Source organism: Theropithecus gelada, chromosome 8 (genome assembly GCF_003255815.1).
Source record: "Theropithecus gelada isolate Dixy chromosome 8, Tgel_1.0, whole genome shotgun sequence".
NCBI classification, from domain to species: domain Eukaryota; kingdom Metazoa; phylum Chordata; class Mammalia; order Primates; family Cercopithecidae; genus Theropithecus; species Theropithecus gelada.
The window spans coordinates 122,593,935-122,611,932 of NC_037676.1; the positions used below are offsets into that span (position 1 = coordinate 122,593,935).

At 37.1% G+C, this 17,998-nt stretch overlaps 1 protein-coding gene across 2 annotated transcripts in view; it reads right to left on the reverse strand.

Annotated features, from left to right (window-relative positions):
* Positions 1-362: 362 nt before the first annotated feature.
* Positions 363-17,998, reverse strand: part of MRPL13 (mitochondrial ribosomal protein L13) — a 49,666-nt gene continuing 32,030 nt past the window's right edge. For both annotated transcript variants that reach the window (XM_025393675.1, XM_025393676.1), the window contains exon 7: positions 363-639. In XM_025393675.1, the coding sequence (XP_025249460.1) occupies positions 618-639 (22 nt within the window). In that variant the 3' untranslated portion in view covers positions 363-617. The remainder of the gene's footprint in view (positions 640-17,998) is intronic.

Here is a 17,998-nt window from a genome sequence, read left to right on the forward strand (position 1 = left end):
TACTAAAAATACAAAAAATTAGCTGGGCATGTGGCAGGCACCTGTAGTCCCAGCTACTCAGGAGGCTGAGGCAGGAGAATGGCGTGAACCTGGGAGGCAGAGCTTGCAGTGAGCTGAGATTGCACCACTGCACTCCAGCCTGGGCGACAGAGCGAGACTCTGTCTCAAAAAAAAAAAACAACAACAAAAACAAAACAAAACAAAAAAGCCACTGAAATGAAAAGTGAAGGTAGAGCTTGTTCACAAGGGACAAGAAAAGTGACCTGCACCTTGAGAAAATCTGCATGAAGAGGCATTTTTGGAATGTGTAACTGCAATTCTATACACACGGTCTGTTTTTTATCATTAAATGCAACACTGAATAGTCAACAAAGTGATTTTATTATTATCAACTATAACATTCAAATCAGATTACATAAAAATGGTTCCATAAAATAGTATATTTTAATGACAATTTCTTATTGAAGAGTATACCTTCCTGACCCTTCCCCAGTGATTTGGCACATAAAACAGGTGCTGAACTGTAGCAGTTGTTCTACTCCATCCTGTAGGTTAGAGAAACTCATCAGAAGAAAGTTTCAATCATTTCACTGTTATTTTCTGCAATTCTTATTCTCTTATAGCCGATAATCTTCAGGTCTGAAAGACAAAGTCAACATATTTCTTCATGAATCACTATTTCGTTTTCTCCTGACTGATGAAGATTATTTTTCCAATTTAAAATAAAAATAACTGTTCACCAAGAAATAGCTACAAACACTACATCTAAATTTATGGTGACCAAAAAAAAGCCATTAACATCAAATCTTTATAAAGTAGAACAGTTAAGTGACAACTCCAAAGTCTTTTTGAAAGTATAAATACAAGCCACCTTGTGCCTATATAAGAATGTATTTAGTAATAACTTGAATTCAATGTCTCTGTTCCATTTTTAAACACTTTTATAAAGTTTTTATTGAAAAGATTACTGTAATCTTTAAGAGTTTAAAAATCAAACAAAGACATGGATTTATAGTACAAATGCAAATTTTGAGTAAGTGATTTTTCCTATTTATATTATCATAAGCTAAATTTTTCATTATGATCCATATACAAAATAAGTATATAAACACCACTCTTCTAATATTTATTTACAAACATAACTGATTTTCCTTATTTATGTGATTATAAGATTAATCACACCTGAGAGTTGCTTTCATTAGTAAATTAAAAAAATTTTTCAGAAGTATTAAATTATAACAATAGAGACAATTAAAAATGGGAAATTATAAAATGCAAACTATTTGTCCTGTTATCTTTTCAAGAGTGTATTTGTAGGTGTTGAGCTTCCATATGGAATTTTCTGAAGGAAGTTAGGAAAAAACCAAACAGATATTTTGGCCAAGATGGCTGATTAGAAGCAGTTGTGGTCTGCAGCTCTCCCAGACGAATGAAAATGGCAAGTGAATTCAGCACCTTCAACTGAAATACCCAGGTTCTCACATTGGGACTGACTAGGCGGACAACTCGACTCATGGAGAAAGAACTAAGGAAATCAGGATGGAGTGATCGCCCACCTGGGAGTGGCATGGAGCCAAAGAAACCCCCACTCTCAGCCACAGGAAGCAGTGAGTGATTGTGTGACCCCACCTGGGAAACCACATTTCTCCCACAGATCTTTGCAGCCTGTGGATCAGGAGATACCATCGTGAGCCCACACCAACAGGGCCTTGGGTCCAATACACAGAGCTGTGCAGAGTCTTGGCAGAGCGGTTGCTCAGGCTCACACAGAGACCCAGGAGTTTAACAGATTCCAGCCCCAGGAATCCCCGTTAAGGCAGGAGATCCATCTGTAAATTCCCCGAGGAAGGGGGCTGAATCCAGGGAGCCAAGCAGTCTTGTTCTGCGGGCCCCACTTCCACGGCACCTCACAAGTTAAGCCTCACTGGATTGGAAATCCAGCCAACCAGTGCAACAGGCTAGAGACTGCCTGAGATGGACAAGTTCCTGCGGGGAGGGGCAGCTGCCAGTTCTGTGATTAGGTCGACTCAGCCATTCCAGCCTGCCAACTCCAAGGAGTTCACTGGACAAAGAGGAGTCCCCCACAATGCAACACAGCTGCTGTGCCAGATCATGGCCACACTGCTTCTTTAAATGGGACCCTAATCCATCCCTCCTCACTGGGTGGGGCCTCCCTGTAGGAATTTCAACAACTCTAGCCAGGGTTATATGAACAGAACTCTGATCTCTCCCTGGGATGGAGCCCTGGGGAGACGGCCCGTTTCTGCAGTTCATTTGACACAGTCATTCCAGCCTGCCAGTTCCAGGGAGTCCAGGCAGTCCAGACAAGGAGGAGTCCACCACAATGCAGCACAGCTGCTGTGCCAGACTGTGGCTAGACTTTTTCTTTAAGTGGGACCCCGATCCATCCCTCCTCACCAGTTGGTGCCAGTGAGCACCAGCAACTCCAGGAATTTCAGCAACTTCAGCCAGGGTTATACAGACAGATCTCTCATGCCTCCCTGGGATGGAGCCCCTGGCAGAGGGGTGGCCAATATCTACCCAGTTCAGCTTTTCCAGCCTGTTGGCTCTGGACAGTTCAAGCAGTCTGGATGGGGATGGGCTCCCCACAACGCAGCATACCTGCTCTACCAAAAAGCAGCCAGACTGCTTTAAGCAGGTCCCTGATCCTGTTCCTCCTGACTAGGTGAGACCTCCCAACAGGGGTCTCCAGACAACTCCTACAGGAGTGTCTGGGCCAGCAACAGGTCAGTACCCCTCTAGGACGGAGCTCCCAAAGGAAGGAACAGGCTACCGTCGTTGCTGTTTTGCAGGCTTAACCGGTGATACCTCCAAGTAAGGTAAAAACTGAAACAACTAGGGTCTGGAGAGATCCCCCAGCAAAGTGCAACAGTCCTATGGAAAAGTGGTCTGTTAACAGAAAAACAACAAACAAAGTAACAACAACAACATCAACAAAAAAAAGACCCCACAAAAACCCCACTGAAAGGTAAGCCACCTCAAAAATCAAAGACAGATAAGCCCACAAAGATGAGAAAGAATCAATGCAAAAACCCTGAAAACTCTAAAAGCCAGAGTACTTCTCCTCCAAATGACTGCAACACCTCCTCAGCAAAGGCACAAAACTGGGCTGAAGTTGAGATGGTTGAACTCACAGAAGTAGGCTTCAGAAGGTGAGTAATAATGAACTTCACTGAGCTAAAGGAGCGTGCTGTAACTCAATGCAAAGAAGTTAAGAATCATGATAAAACAATACAGGAGCCAACAGCCAGAATAGCCAGTTTAGAGAGGAGCATTACTGATCTGATGGAGCTGACAAATACAACATGAGAAATACATAATGCAATCACAAGTATCAATGGCAGAATAGACCAAGTATCTTTCTGAAATAAGACAGGCAGACAATTTATACACACACACACACACACACACAGACACAGACACACACAGACACACACACAGAATGAAAAGGAATGAACAAAACCTCCAAGAAATATGGGACTATGTAAAAACTTATGACTAATTGGGGTACCTGAAAAAGGGAGAACAGAACCAAGTTGGAAAAGATACTTCGAGATATCATCCAGGGAGAACTTCCCCAACCTAACAAGACAGGCCAAAACTCAAAGTCAGGAAATCCAGAGAACCCCAGTAAGGTACTCCATGATAAGAGCAACTTCAAGACACACAATGCTCAGATTCTCCAAGGTCAAAATAAAAGAGAAAATGTTAAGGACAGCCAGAGAGAAAGGCCAGGTCACCTACGAAGAGAAACCAGTCAGACTAACAGTGGACCTCTCAGTAGAAACCTTACCAGCCAGAAGAGAATGGGGGCCAATATTCAAAATTCTTAAAGAAATTCCAACCCAAAATTTCATATCTGGCCAAACTAAGCTTCCTAAGTGACAAAGAAATAAGATCTTTTTCAGACAAACAAATGCTGAGGGAATTCGTCACCACCAAGCCTGCCTTGCAAGAGCTCCTGAAGAAAGCACTAGATATGGAAAGGAACAACCACTACCAGCCACTACAAAAACACACTAAAGTACACAGACCAGTGATGCTATGAAGCAACCAAATAAACAAGTCTGCAAAATAACCAGCTAGCATGATGACAGGATCAAATTCACACACAACAATATTAACCTTAAATGTAAATAGGCTAAATGCCCCAATTTAAAGACACAGACTGGCAAACTGAATAGAGTTGAGACCCATTGGTATGCTGTCTTCAAGAGACCCATCTCACAAACAAAGACACACATAGGCTCGAAATAAAGGGATGGAGGAAAAATTTACCAAGCAAATGGAAAACAGAAAAAAGCAGGGGTTGCAATCCTAATTTCTTACAAAACAGACTTCAAACCAATCAAATTTACAAAGACAGAAGGTAAAGGTTCAATTCAACAAGAGTTAACTATCCTAAATATATATGCACCTAATACAGGAGCATCCAGATTCAAAAACAAGTTCTTAGAGACCTACAAACAGACTTAGACTCCCACATGATCATTGCGGGAGACTTTAATGCCCCACTGACAATATTCGACAGATCACTGGGACAGAAAATTAACAAAGATATTCAGGACCTGAACTCAGCTCTGGATCAAACAGACCTGATAGGTATCTACAGAACTCTGTACCCCAAAACAACAGAACATATATTCTTCTTGTTGTCACATGGCATTTACTCTAAAACTGATCACAGTAAGGTAAAACACTTCTCAGCAAACGTAAAGAACTGAAATCGTAACAGTTTCTCAGATCACAGCACAATCAAATTAGAACTCAAGGCTAAGAAATTCACACAAAACCATACAACTACATGGAAACTGAACAATCTGTTCCTGAATGACTCCTGGGTCAATAATGAAATTAAGGCAGAAATCAAGGAGTTCTTTGAAACTAATGAGAATGAAGAGACAACATACCAGAATCTCTGAGATGCAGCTAAAGCAGTGTTAAGAGGGAAATTTGTAGCACTAAATGCCCACATCAAAAAGCTACAAAGATCTCAAATTAACAACCTGATATCACAACAAAAAGAACTAGAGTACCAAGAGCAAACATAGCTAGCAGAAGACAAGAAATAACCAAGATCAGAGCAGAACTGAAGGAGACAGCGACAAGAAAATCCTTCAAAAAAAAAAAAAAAAAAAAAATCAATGAATCCAGGAGCTGGTGTTTTGGAAAAATAATAATAATAAAATAGGCTGCTAGCTAGACTAATAAAGAAGAAGAGAGAGGAGAATCGACACAATCAGAAATGATAAGGGGGTATCACTACTGATCCCACAGAAATACAAACCATCATGCAAGAAAACTTACAAACACCTCTATACACATAAACTAGAAAATCTAGAAGAAATGGATAAATTCCTAGACACATAAACCCTCCAAAGACTGAACCAGGAAGAAATTAAATCCCTGAATAGACCCATAATTCTGAAATCAAATCAGTAATAAATAGCTCACCAACCAAAAAACAAAAAACAAAAAAAAACAAAAAACGATGACCAGACAGATTTAGAGCTGAATTTTATCAGAGGTATAAAGAAGAGCTGGTACCATTTCTACAGAAACTATTCTAAAAAATTCAAAAGAAGGGACTCCTCCCTAACCTATTTTATGAGGCCAGCATAATCCTAATACCAAAATCTAGCAGAGGTACAACATAAAGAAAACTTCAGGCCAATATGCCTGAAGAACATCGATGCAAAAATCCTCAATAAAACACAGGCAAACTGAATCCAGCAGCACATCAAAAAGCTTATCCACCACAATCAAGTCAGCTTCACCCCCAGGATGCGAGGCTGGTTCAACATATGCAGATCAATAAATGTAATTCATCAACATAAAAAGAACTAAAGACATAACCACACGATCATCTCAATAGACACAGAAAAAGCCTTTGATAAAATTCAACATCCTTTCATGTTAAAAACTCTCAATAAACAAGGTATTGAAGGAATATGCCTCAAAATAGTAAGAGCCATATGTGAGAAACCTACAGCCAATGCTATACTAAATGGTGAAAAGCTGGAAGCATTACCCTTGAAAACCAGCAAATGACAAGGATGCCTTTTTTCACCACCGCTATTCAACATAGTACTGGAAGCTCTGGCCAGGGCAATCAGGCAAGCGAAAGAAATAAAGGGTATTCAAATAGAGAAGAAGTCAAATTACCTTTGTTTGCAGATGACATGACGCTATATCTAGAAAATCCCATCGTTTCATCCCAAAAGCTTCTTAAGCTGATAAGGAACTTCAGCAAAGTCTCAGGATACAAAATCAATGTGCAAAAATTGCTAGCATTCCTATACACCAACAACAGGCAAGCAGAGAGCCAAATCATAAATCAACTCCCATTCACAATTGCTACAGAAGAATAAAATACCTAGGAATACAGCTAACAAGGGAAATGAAGGACCTCTTCAAGGAGAACTACAAACCACTGCTCAAGGAAATCAGAGAGGACACAAACAAATGGAAAAACATTCCATGCTCATGGATAGGAAGAATCAGTATGGTGAAAATGTCCATACTGCCCAAAGTAATTTATAGGTTCAATGCTATTCCCATTAAGCTAACATTGACATTGTTCACAGAATCAGAAGAAACTATTTTAAAATTCATACGGAACCAATAAAGAGCCCAAATAGCCAAGACAATCCTAAGCAAAAACAACAAAGCTGAAGGCACTTCGCTACCCAACTTCAAACTATACTACAAGGCTACAGTAACCAAAATCACATGGTACTGGTACAAGAACAGACACATAGACCAATGGAACAGAACCGAGAACTCAGAAATAAGACCACATGCCTACAACTATCTGATCTTCGACAGATCTGACAAAAACAAGCAATGGGGAAAGGATTTTCTACTCCATAAATGGTGCTGGGAAAACTGGCTAGCCATATGCAGAAAACTGAAACTGGACCCCATCTTTACACCTAATACAAAATTTAACTCAAGATGAATTAAAGACTTAAATGTAAAACCCAAAGCTATAAAACCCAGAAGAAAATCTGGGCAATACCATTCAGGACATAGGCAGGGGCAGATTTCATGACAAAAATTTCAAAAGCAATTACAACAAAAGCATAAATTGACAAATGGGATGTAATTAAACTAAGGAGCTTCTGCACAGCAAAAGAAACTAGCATCAGAGTCAACAGGCAACTCATAGAATGGGAGAAAATGTTTGTAATCTATCCATCTGACAAAGGTCTAATATCCAGCATCTACAATGAATTTAGGCAAATTTAGAAGAAAAAATAACCCCATTAAAAAGCAGGCAGGCAAAGGACATGAACAGATACTTCTTAAAAGAAGATATTCATGAGGCCAACAAACATGAAAAAAAGCCAACATCATTGATCATTAGAGAAATGCAAATCAAAACCACAACTGAGATACCATCTCATGCCAGTCAGAATGGAAATTATTAAAAAGTCCAGAAACAACAGATGATGGCAAAGTTGTGGAGAAAAAGAAACTTTTACATTGTTGGTGGGAGAGTAAATCAGTTCAACCACTGTGGAAGACAGTGTGGCAATTCCTCAAAGATCTAGAGGTAGAAATACCATTTGACCCAGCAATTCCATTACTGGGTATATACCCAAAGGAATATAAATCATTCTATTATAAAGACAAACGCATGTGTATGTTCATTGCAGCACTATTCACAATAGCACAGACATGCAATCAACCCAAATGCCCAGACTGGATAAAGAAAATGTGGTACATATATACCATGGAATACTATGCAGCCATAAAAAGGAATGAGATCATGTTCTTTGCAGGAACATGGATGGAACTTGAAGCCATTATCCTCAGCAAACTATGCAGGAACAGAAACCCAAACACTGCATGTTCTCACGTATGGGAGCTGAAAGATGAGAACACATGGACACGTGGGGTTGGGGGGAACAACGTACACTGGAGCCTGTTAGGAGGGTTTGGGGGAGGGAGAGCATCAGGAAGAATAGCTAATGGATGCTGGAGATTGGTTGATCTGTGCAGCAAACCACCATGGCACATGTTTACCTATGTAACAAACCTGTACAACCTGCACGTGTACCCCGAAACTTAAAATAAATGTTGAAGAAAATAAATAAGTATTTCAAAGACAACTGTAAAAATATGTAATAGTTTGAGTTCCTTTAAACAGTAGACGACGTTGTTTGCCCAAAAACAACTTAATCTACTAGTCCCTTTCTATATTTATAAATTTATAAATGTTTTCTGAAACTGAATACTCACAGGATACCACATAGCCTACCTAAGAAGACTGACAGTCTACTAGCCAAGTAAAAGAACTCTACAGAATTTTAAATTGTTTATTATTAAACTCTGAGCAACAAAGGCACTGATCTGGGAAACTAGCCATGTATGCTTTGCCATATCAGCCATCTATAACAATAAGAAGATAAACTGCAGAATTTTGTCACTTTGTTTGTGAAATCTCTATCCAAATGTAAAAACTGCATCCAAAGTCTGGGAAATAACAATCTGATGACAGTTACACGCAGCTCCAGAATATACCCTTTTCACCTTTGGTATGTGACTCAATATACTCAAAGCAGTTCTTAGTAAAGAGACACACCAGTACATTTTAAGAAACAATTTGTTATCCCATCCAGCTGGTTCATATAATTACAAAGGAGGTGGTGGTCATGCAATTGGAAAGAAATCTAAGTTAATGTCTCACAAGAAGTCTGCAACTCCACTCAATAGAATTAAATGTGTTTAGTCACAGTCATCAGTTGTTTCCACACAAAAAGGTTTATTTAATTGAAACGAAATGACAATACCACCTTTCAGTGGAATTTAGAAGTAAAATTGAATGGTATGATCCACCACATAAAGCAATGTGGACATTGACCTCAAGGCAATAGAGGGCTAATGAAGCCCAAATTTGTTTCAAGATTTTTTTTGGAGGAAGTATAAAAGTATGGGCTCTGCCAGAACTGTGGCAGTGATGAGAAAAAAGAGAGGTCAGGTTCAGAATTTTGGAAACAAGAGAGTAACAGGTTGGGTTTGGAGGTGGGTGGAATGGGAGAGAGAAGAGGAAAGGAGCCAGGGAGATGGTAGGAAGGAGTTACTAGAAAATTACATTCAGAGATTACTAATTTTCAGATTGAAGAATGCAGCTATGCTGTTTTTCAGGATAGGGAATGGAGGGTTGATTCTGAATATGATAAAATCTGGACATGGCAGACATGTAGAAATTAGGATTTGGCACTTAGGAAACTTGAGGCAAGAGGGAACAAATTGGAAGGCCTCTAACACAGGTTTCTGCTTTTCTATTCCACTTCTCCATGTCATGTGGCCCCACTTAAAAATCTTGAATGACCCTCTCTTGCATTCTGAAAGTTCAAATACTCTAGAATTAAACACATGAGCCTCCACTATGTGGCCCCAGTTAACCTTTCTGAGTTATTCTTTCTGCACTCTATTTTCTATAGCCTGGTTACACTGCTTGCTACTGCCCAGATAAATACCTTCACACTGCTGAACTTGGATACCTGAAATTTCCTTTCTCTTTTCTCTGCCTGGCAACCATGACTAATCTTTCAAAATCCACCCCAAACGTTACATTTTCTGTCCAGCTCTTCACAACAATTCCTTTCTAACATAGACTGGGCTCCTTTCTCTAGGATTGCCAGAAAGCTTAATACATACTTCCACTACAATGCTTCTCTAATCATACTGGCTCTTCCTGGTAAATAACAAATGCTGAGTGCTTATTAGGTGCCACAAAGAATAACAAAGACTTCACATGAATTATTTTATCCTCACAACTACTTTGTAAGAAAGACACTGTTAATAATTTCATTTTACAGTGACAAAACTTAGGCTCCGAGCAGCTCCATAACTTGGCTAAGGATACACAGCTAGGAGGTAGATGGCAGGGATCTGAGTGTAAACAATTTGACTCCAGTGCTTGCAAGCACCATTTTATTCTATATGATGCCTCTTAGGCTGCCAGTCCTCTGAAAGCAGGGCGCTGATGTGATTATCTTATACTCCCATCAGCCAGGGCAATGTCCGATACACAGTGGATGTCTGGTATATCTAAGCACAGTACAGAGCACAGTGACCCCCTTGAAAATGTCACTTCATGTGCAAATTCATCTTTAAATAACTGGGATATTTTGCAGATGGTTAATTTGCTTCCAAAGGGGGAAAAACAGTATCATGGTCAAAGACTAGATAGTTAAGATAGTGGCACAGCTGGAAACATCAACTCATACTGGAGGCAATTAATGATACATGTTTTTCAGGAGGTTCCCCTGTGGGGAAAAAGAGAGGTTTTTACACTAAATATGGTTTTACTTCTCTCTGGCTCAAACAGAAATGAAAACAAGCATACACACAACTTTTCTGCATTGCTTATTTCTTTCCACTAAAACAAAGAAATTCAAGGTAATATAAGAAAGGGGAGGAGAGGGCTATTTATGTCTGTCTTTCTCAAACTTCAGCAGGCATACAAATTGCTTGGATTCTTATGAGAATGCAGCTTCTGATTTCACTTATTCTGTGGAGGGGCTCATGATGCGCCAATCCTAACAAGCTCCCACTTGATGCATTGCTGGTTTATGGACCACATTCTAATTAGCACGGGTTCCCCTCAGACCAAAGACAGAGCTATTTATAAGACAGAGGAGCACCTTCAGTAAGAAATTACTAACACTATCTAACAGAAGGTAACACACATACTTCTTCCTAAACTAGAGATGACTCCATTTGATACACAGTATCTTTCCTGGTTCTTTTCTCCCAAATTGCAGTTCAAGTAGCTTTAGTACTCAGCAAATGTATTTAGGTTCTTTAAAAGTTGGTAACCCACATATGGTAACATTATGCAAACTAGAATTGAATTCTCAGATTATGTTGCTTACATATTTTCCCTATTTTGTGCTGAGATGACCTAATCTCCTCACTAGATTAAATAGTTTTTAAAAACAAGAAGTGTGGCATCTAGCACATTACTTTTCATATTATGAATGCTTAACTACTTGAAACTTAAATGAAATGGCTTAATCTTTTAAAAGAGGGATGATAGGTGAATGTATATTATACATTAGCCCTACTTCTTTGTCACTGTTTCATTGGAAATAACAAGTTTATGTAGTTTTAAAATGTACATTAATGTTACATAAGGTTAATATATTTGTAAATAATAACAGTATTCTAAAATAATCACAGGAAATCTTTAGAGGGATATTTCAAATGCCATTTCTGAAAGCTAACACCTGTCAATTTTTTTTCATGTAAATTATACAAATTTACTCCTTGACAGAAATATAAGTTGTATGTTAATGAAATTGCCATGATCGTTCTTTAAACATGTAATACAAAGTATCCCAAACTGGCTATATTAGAGCTGCACTAAAGCAAGGCCTGTTAAGAAAAATGTCTATTTTACCTATAGTTAAACAAGATTTAAGTAAGCAGCAAAACCCAAAACATGAATTTATCACACTTCACGAACTGAACATCAATTTCCCTTTCAGGGAGGATATGATTCCATTCATGCATTCATTCATTCAACAAATTGACTGGTCAGGTCCTGCTGTGGGCACTGGGAATAAAGCAGTGAGCAGGACCAAGTCCTCATCTTTATAAAGCAGTTTCTAACAGTGGATTATATATGTGTGTGTGTGTGTGTATGTGTGTGTATAATTGTTATCTAATAAAGCTATGATATATATTTTATACATAATTTATATATAGTATACTTATATGTAAAATATATATGAAACATACACAAGTTTTGACCTTTGAAGTGAAAGCTGAAAGTTTTAAACTTTCATTTATGTGCTTAGAATGTACTTTGGAGATTATTGAATCATCTAAGAAATAGCTAACATAAAACTTTCTTTAATTCATTCTCTAAATTGTGCTACACTTTCCATAGCTATCAAATGTTCTGTAGTAACTATTTTGCAGATAATACTTGTCACTAGCAAAAACTGCCTTTAAACAAAGTAATGTCTGAAAATAGTATTACTTTTTTTGAGTGAGAAAACAGAACTTTTAAAAAGGCCCGTCTGAGTTGAGAAAATTCTCTATGGTTCTTGTGACTGCTCAAAAACAGTTAAAGTCACACTACATGCCACATCATTCTGTTTTTCTATAGCAAATTCTTTACCATATGCATGCCTATGCAAAACACTGCTTGCTACTCATTAGATGAAACAAGCAAAATACCGCTACTCATTAAGGTGACATAAGCACATATCAAAAAAGCAGAGATTCAAATTCAGAATTCAGTAATAACAGAGGTCAAAACATTTATATTATCCTGAAAATGGAGTAATTTCTATAGAAGAATTTACCTCTTAACATTAGGAAAAAACTTTTTGGAGATTTTAGTTTGTATTATAAAATAGTAGGAAAAATTTACTTGGTTGTGAATAAAACAAAACATCAAGTTATGAAGCACATGGCTTATGCTACAGTAAGATTAGTGACACTTAACATTATTAGTCCTACTAAGAATAATTTATTTTTGAAGTAAAAAAAAATCCCATTTCAGCTGTAAGTCTAGGAAATTGAGCGTAGCTAAAGTGTAATCTCAAAAATATATTTTTTTCTTCATTAGGTTTTATGTCTTTTCACTCTGAAATAATATTTCTTAGTATAATGCTTATTCTATGAAACATTTAAAAGACTAAAATAATATTTGGATGGTGAACTAATCTTAAAAGCAATAAAAGGTCAGTTTGAGTTTTAAGTCATTTCCATTGTATGAATGAAATTATTTAGAATAAACCATTTCAGGAAATCTGGTGACATCACATATTCTTTAAGGATGTTAGCTATACTGAGAGGTAAAGTAATGGTGCCTTAGCACTCATTTTCCTAGGCACTGTAGCACCATCCTGATCAGAAAAAGCTCAACATACATTAAAAAAAATTTTTTTATCTCTTTTTGATTATTCTTTTGTGTTTCTTCCCTTTCAGATACAAACCTACAGATCAACATGCTTTTAAATAAACTAAACCTGTTAGATTGTTGAAAATTTTTGCCAAATGATTTTTTTCAATTAAAATGAACAGAAATTGCCATTACATTCAACTACAAATTTTTAGTCAAAATCTGTATCAGCTAGGACTTATAAATGATTTGGTTTTTGTTGTTTAAATAGAGAATACTTTTTTATTTTAATAGCCAGTCCTAATCTGTTCATATCCAAAGAACAGTACAGCTTAGAATGCCTATTTGAGCAAAACTCAGGACTGGAGAGACTGAAGCCTATCATTGAAGTCAGTGCTGAGCTGGTTGAAATGGGTAGGAAGTTGGAAAGTAACCTTAGTCCGCAAGTCCAGCTAGTAACTTCTGACTGTGAAGAGCAGCAAATTAAGTTAAATCGTGTGGAGAAAATGCCACATGACTAGACTAGCATAAAATTATGGAAAATCTTAAAGCTGTCCAGATCCCAGCAACTTATGGGATTAGAAAAGGTAAAAATCCTTCTACACTGTCTTTAAGTCTCTGATCTGAAGCATATTTTTTAAAGGCATAGGTAAAAGTAATTTTTTTCCTGAGTATTAAGTAAATCTGAAAATGGGTAGTTTTTAGGATTAACAGCTTTCATATCAGAGAATATGCACTAAGCTTAAAATCTTGCTCTCTTCTAGAGCTATAGACTGAACAGGATGCTCACCAATGCAGTGCTAATGTTCCCAGCATCTGGAATCCAGCTTTTCTTTTATAGAGCTGAATGGATTACATATTGAACTCCCTAATCCTCATCCAACTTTCAGAAGAGACAATTCTGCATCAGTAATGGTTGTCCTCATACTTCGTCTTCGTCCTTACCATCCAGCTCTCCTTTGCAGGCACATTTCTAGCAGCACACTCTGTAGAGTACTGAAACACCAGGAACACAGGTTTTTATTATAAAAACCTGTTTTCAAGCATGTATTGATGCTGAGGCTTTCCATGGTTAGCTTCTCTACAAAGGAGAGTTTTGCTTTAAAAAAGCACTTCTTACTGAATTAACATGTAAGGAAAAATACTGCAAAGCAATTCAAGTTGAATTTTTTCACATGCCTAGTTTTCCCTAGGAAAAGCTCTCCTACATCATTTTGCAAAAATTGAAAATAAAGTTTAAAATGATCCAAGTTTTATTTGTAGACTACATTTTGAAACATTTCCATTACAATGAGCATGATTAATTTCCATGATTATTGGGGTTGTGAAATGTGCTGGCAAAACTGCAATAATCATGTAAGTAATTATTGATAGTATTAAAATAAATTGACCATTTTAAAGCTACAATCTCAAGCAACAGAATTGTGAAGATGGTGCTATTTTTTGCCTTTAAAGAAAAAAGAAAAATTTAAGTGTAAACCCCACAGTCACCATTTGCATATTGCAAATACATATCTGCTTTGTATCATCAAGAAATATAAAATATAACTTCATAACACTTTCACAAAATTTATGTATCATGATTTATGTAAAATATAATATACCAAGTATATCCACTAGTAAAATATAATACACCAAGTATATCCACTAACTTAAGAAGTGAGATGAATAGGCAATAGTACCCATAGTATATATAAAATGGCTTTTAGTTTTCAAAAAGTATAGTTTTGTCATAAATATCAATTTCATTCCCTATCTTCTACCATAGCTTAAAAATGACAATAACTAATGACTAAACTAATAACTAGCAAAAGAAAACCTAATGATGCTGAAACTAGGCCTGAAAGAATCTTTGTAGGTGATTTAAAATAATGTAAATAAAATCCCAACAATGCTAGCTTTTAATTAAGTTTAAAGCAATTTTGTCAATCATCTACTGGGTTCAAAGTTCTTTGATAATTGTTTCTGCTGCTCAGAAGCTTTTAGTCTCTAATAGAAAAGTTAATAAACATATATTTAACCAAATATTTATAACAGTTCAAATTATAAAATATACATTTTAATATTATAAACATATTTTAAGTATTATTACTAGGGAAGCAAACACCAAAGCAAGCTATTTTTGCGGCTCTTTACTTGTGGCGCAATGCAGGTACATCTGTTTGTCAAGTGTCTGTAGATTCGCCATCAGATCTATCTTAAACAAATTCCAGTTAATACATTCCAAAGGAAGATAATATTCTTGGCTTAGCTATGTTGGGCAGAACAAAAGCATATCTTAAGCAAGGTCCTCCTCTAAAAGGAGCAAAAAATGTTTTTCTAATAAAGGCAATCCTTCCAATAATAAAAACCTCATGTTCCATGAATTGAACTGCATGGCATATCAAATATTTTAATTGTAATTCTAAAGTATATAATATTTAATAGAACTTTATAAAATGGCATAGTCCAATAACTAAAATAGCATAGTCCAATAATGTAGACACTAGCCATATGAAGCAAGGGTAATTTTGTTTACTAAAAAAATTCAGTTCCTTAGTCACAATAGCCACAGTGCAAGGCCTCAAGAGCTACACATCAACAGTAGCTAATGTATTTGAAGCTCAAATAGAGTTACCTCCCTCCCTTCATCCCTCCCTCCTTGCTTCCTTCTCTTTTATTTTTTTGAGACAGAGTTTTGCTCTTGTTGCGCAGGCTGGAGTGCAATGATGTGATCTCGGCTCACTGCAACCTCTGCCTCCCGGGTTCAAGCAATTCTCCTGCCTCAACCTCCAGAGTAGCTGGGATTACAGGTGCCCACCACCATATCCAGCTAGTTTTTATTTTATATTTTTATTAAAGACAGGGTTTCACCATGTTGGCCAGGCTGGTCTCGAACTCCCAACTTCAGGTGATCCACCCACTTCAGCCTCTCAAAGTGCTGGGATTACAGGCATGAGCCACAGAGCCAGGCTTCCTTCTCCTTCTCCTCCCTCTCCCACTGCCTCCCCGTCCCCGTCTCTCTTCCTCTCCCTCTCTCTCGGCAGGTCTTGCTCTGTTGTCCAGGCTGGAGCGTGGTGTCATGATCATGGCTCACTGCAGCTGCAACCTCCTGGGCTCAAGGGATCCTCCTGCCTCAAGCCTCCCAAGTAGCTGGGACTACAGGTGTGTGTCAACACACCTGGCTAATTTTTTTGTTTTTTGTTTTTGTAGAGACAGGGTCTTGCCATCTTGCCTAGGCTGGTCTTGAACTCCTGGACTCAGGAGGTCCTTCTGCCTTGGCCTCCCAAAGTGCTAGGATTATAGGCTGAGAGTTTTTCTCATCATTGCAGAAAGTTCTACTCAAGAGCCTTGAAGTAAATGATCATCTATTTCTTAGACAAACTTGACTATTTTTTTTCCTGGTCACATGCTTTTCACATAATAAAGACTAACTGGACTTGATGTCACCTCAAATGTGCAGGGAGAAAGAACTATAGAATGATTTATATTAAATGACTAGTATACCTATACTATCTGTACGTTTCAGTAAACGTATACTTATTTTATTACTTTGACAATACAAGTTAACATATGTATGTGACTATTTATGAGGAAAAATCACAACTTTAATAAAGCATAAAGGAAAACTTGGTGTCTAATGCATATTCCTGCCTCAGGGAAATCTGGAATGAAGACAGAGGGCAGGAAAATCCATTCCCAGAGTAGTAACTAAAAATGCATCAAGTGGCTCTAAGTTTCTCTAAAAGTCTCCTTAAAAATAGCTATAGAAAAGCCCTTTCTAATTCTATTAATAAAATGAAGGCACTCAGGCACCTTCTAATTTGTTTCAAAAGAAAGCAGAAATCATTCAGCAAAATGAGAATTTTGGTCAGTACTCTGACTATAATAACACTAAATATAATTTGTGAATTGTTATATTACTGTGGTGCCAGTTTAACTGATTTAGAATACACTTTAGAATATTCATGAAATATGACTTCAAGTGTATAATATGTATTTGCACATCCATGATTTAACAGGATCTTTGTTATTTCTAATTTAAAAAAAAAGAGTACCACACCCCTCTTGGTCAGGAATATAAATTCATTTATGATGGTGTTTCTGTAAGAAAATCAGATACATATTTACAGAACTTGTTATAGGAAGGTAACCTGTCAAAACTTCAAGGACAACTTAAAATATTTTTAGTATATAACTTACCGAAGCTGAATATTTTCAAACTATATCAACTTAAGTACATTTACAATAAAATTCTACACTAGCAAGCATGTTAAAATGGTATAGAATTTGCAATAGCAAAAAAATTCTCCTATTAAAAACTTAGCACTTCAAGTGTGCTAAGTTGCTCACTTATTCCTTCCAGCAATTCTCAGAAGTATGGACTGGCTCTAATTTACAACTGAAGAAACTGAGTTGAGATGAAGAAACTAAGGCTCAAAATGACAGATGATTTACTTAAGGTTATAGAGTCAGCTGCTATAGAGGCAAGATTTGAACCTTTGTTTGGATTTTTCTAAAACTTCGTTAAGGTATTCATGACAATTTCACAATTAATTTTTAGGGAAAGAGCTCATGTCTTCATTCTTTCAAAAACACTCACTGAGTACCCATTATGTGCCAAGTACTATTTCTAAATGTTTCTAAGTATTTCTATGATGTAAACGCTGAACCAGACAATGTCCCTGCCCCCTTGAAGCTGACATGCCAATGCAAGAAGGGGCATTCCAGCAGAGTAAGGAGCATGACACAGCAGCTAGTCACTCAGGCTTGAATCCCTAAACTACCATTTACAACTATGTGATATTAGTCAAGTTACTTTATCTCTCTGTGCCCACATTTTCTCATTTAAAAAATAAGAATAAAAATTGTACTGACTCACTAGATCGCTCTGAGGATTAGTAGATTAATACATATAAAGCACATAATAAATGCTTTATTAGTGCTTGCTATTTTTATTATTGCCATGAGTGTAGGGAGACAAATAATAAACACACATTTATAAATAAAAGTACTGTAGACAGTGATAAATGCTGTGAAAAAAATGAAAAGTGGTCTTTGCTTCATATTTTCTAGAGATTCTTTCCTGAAGTCACTTACAAAAGCTGATAAAAAAAATCTGTCTTA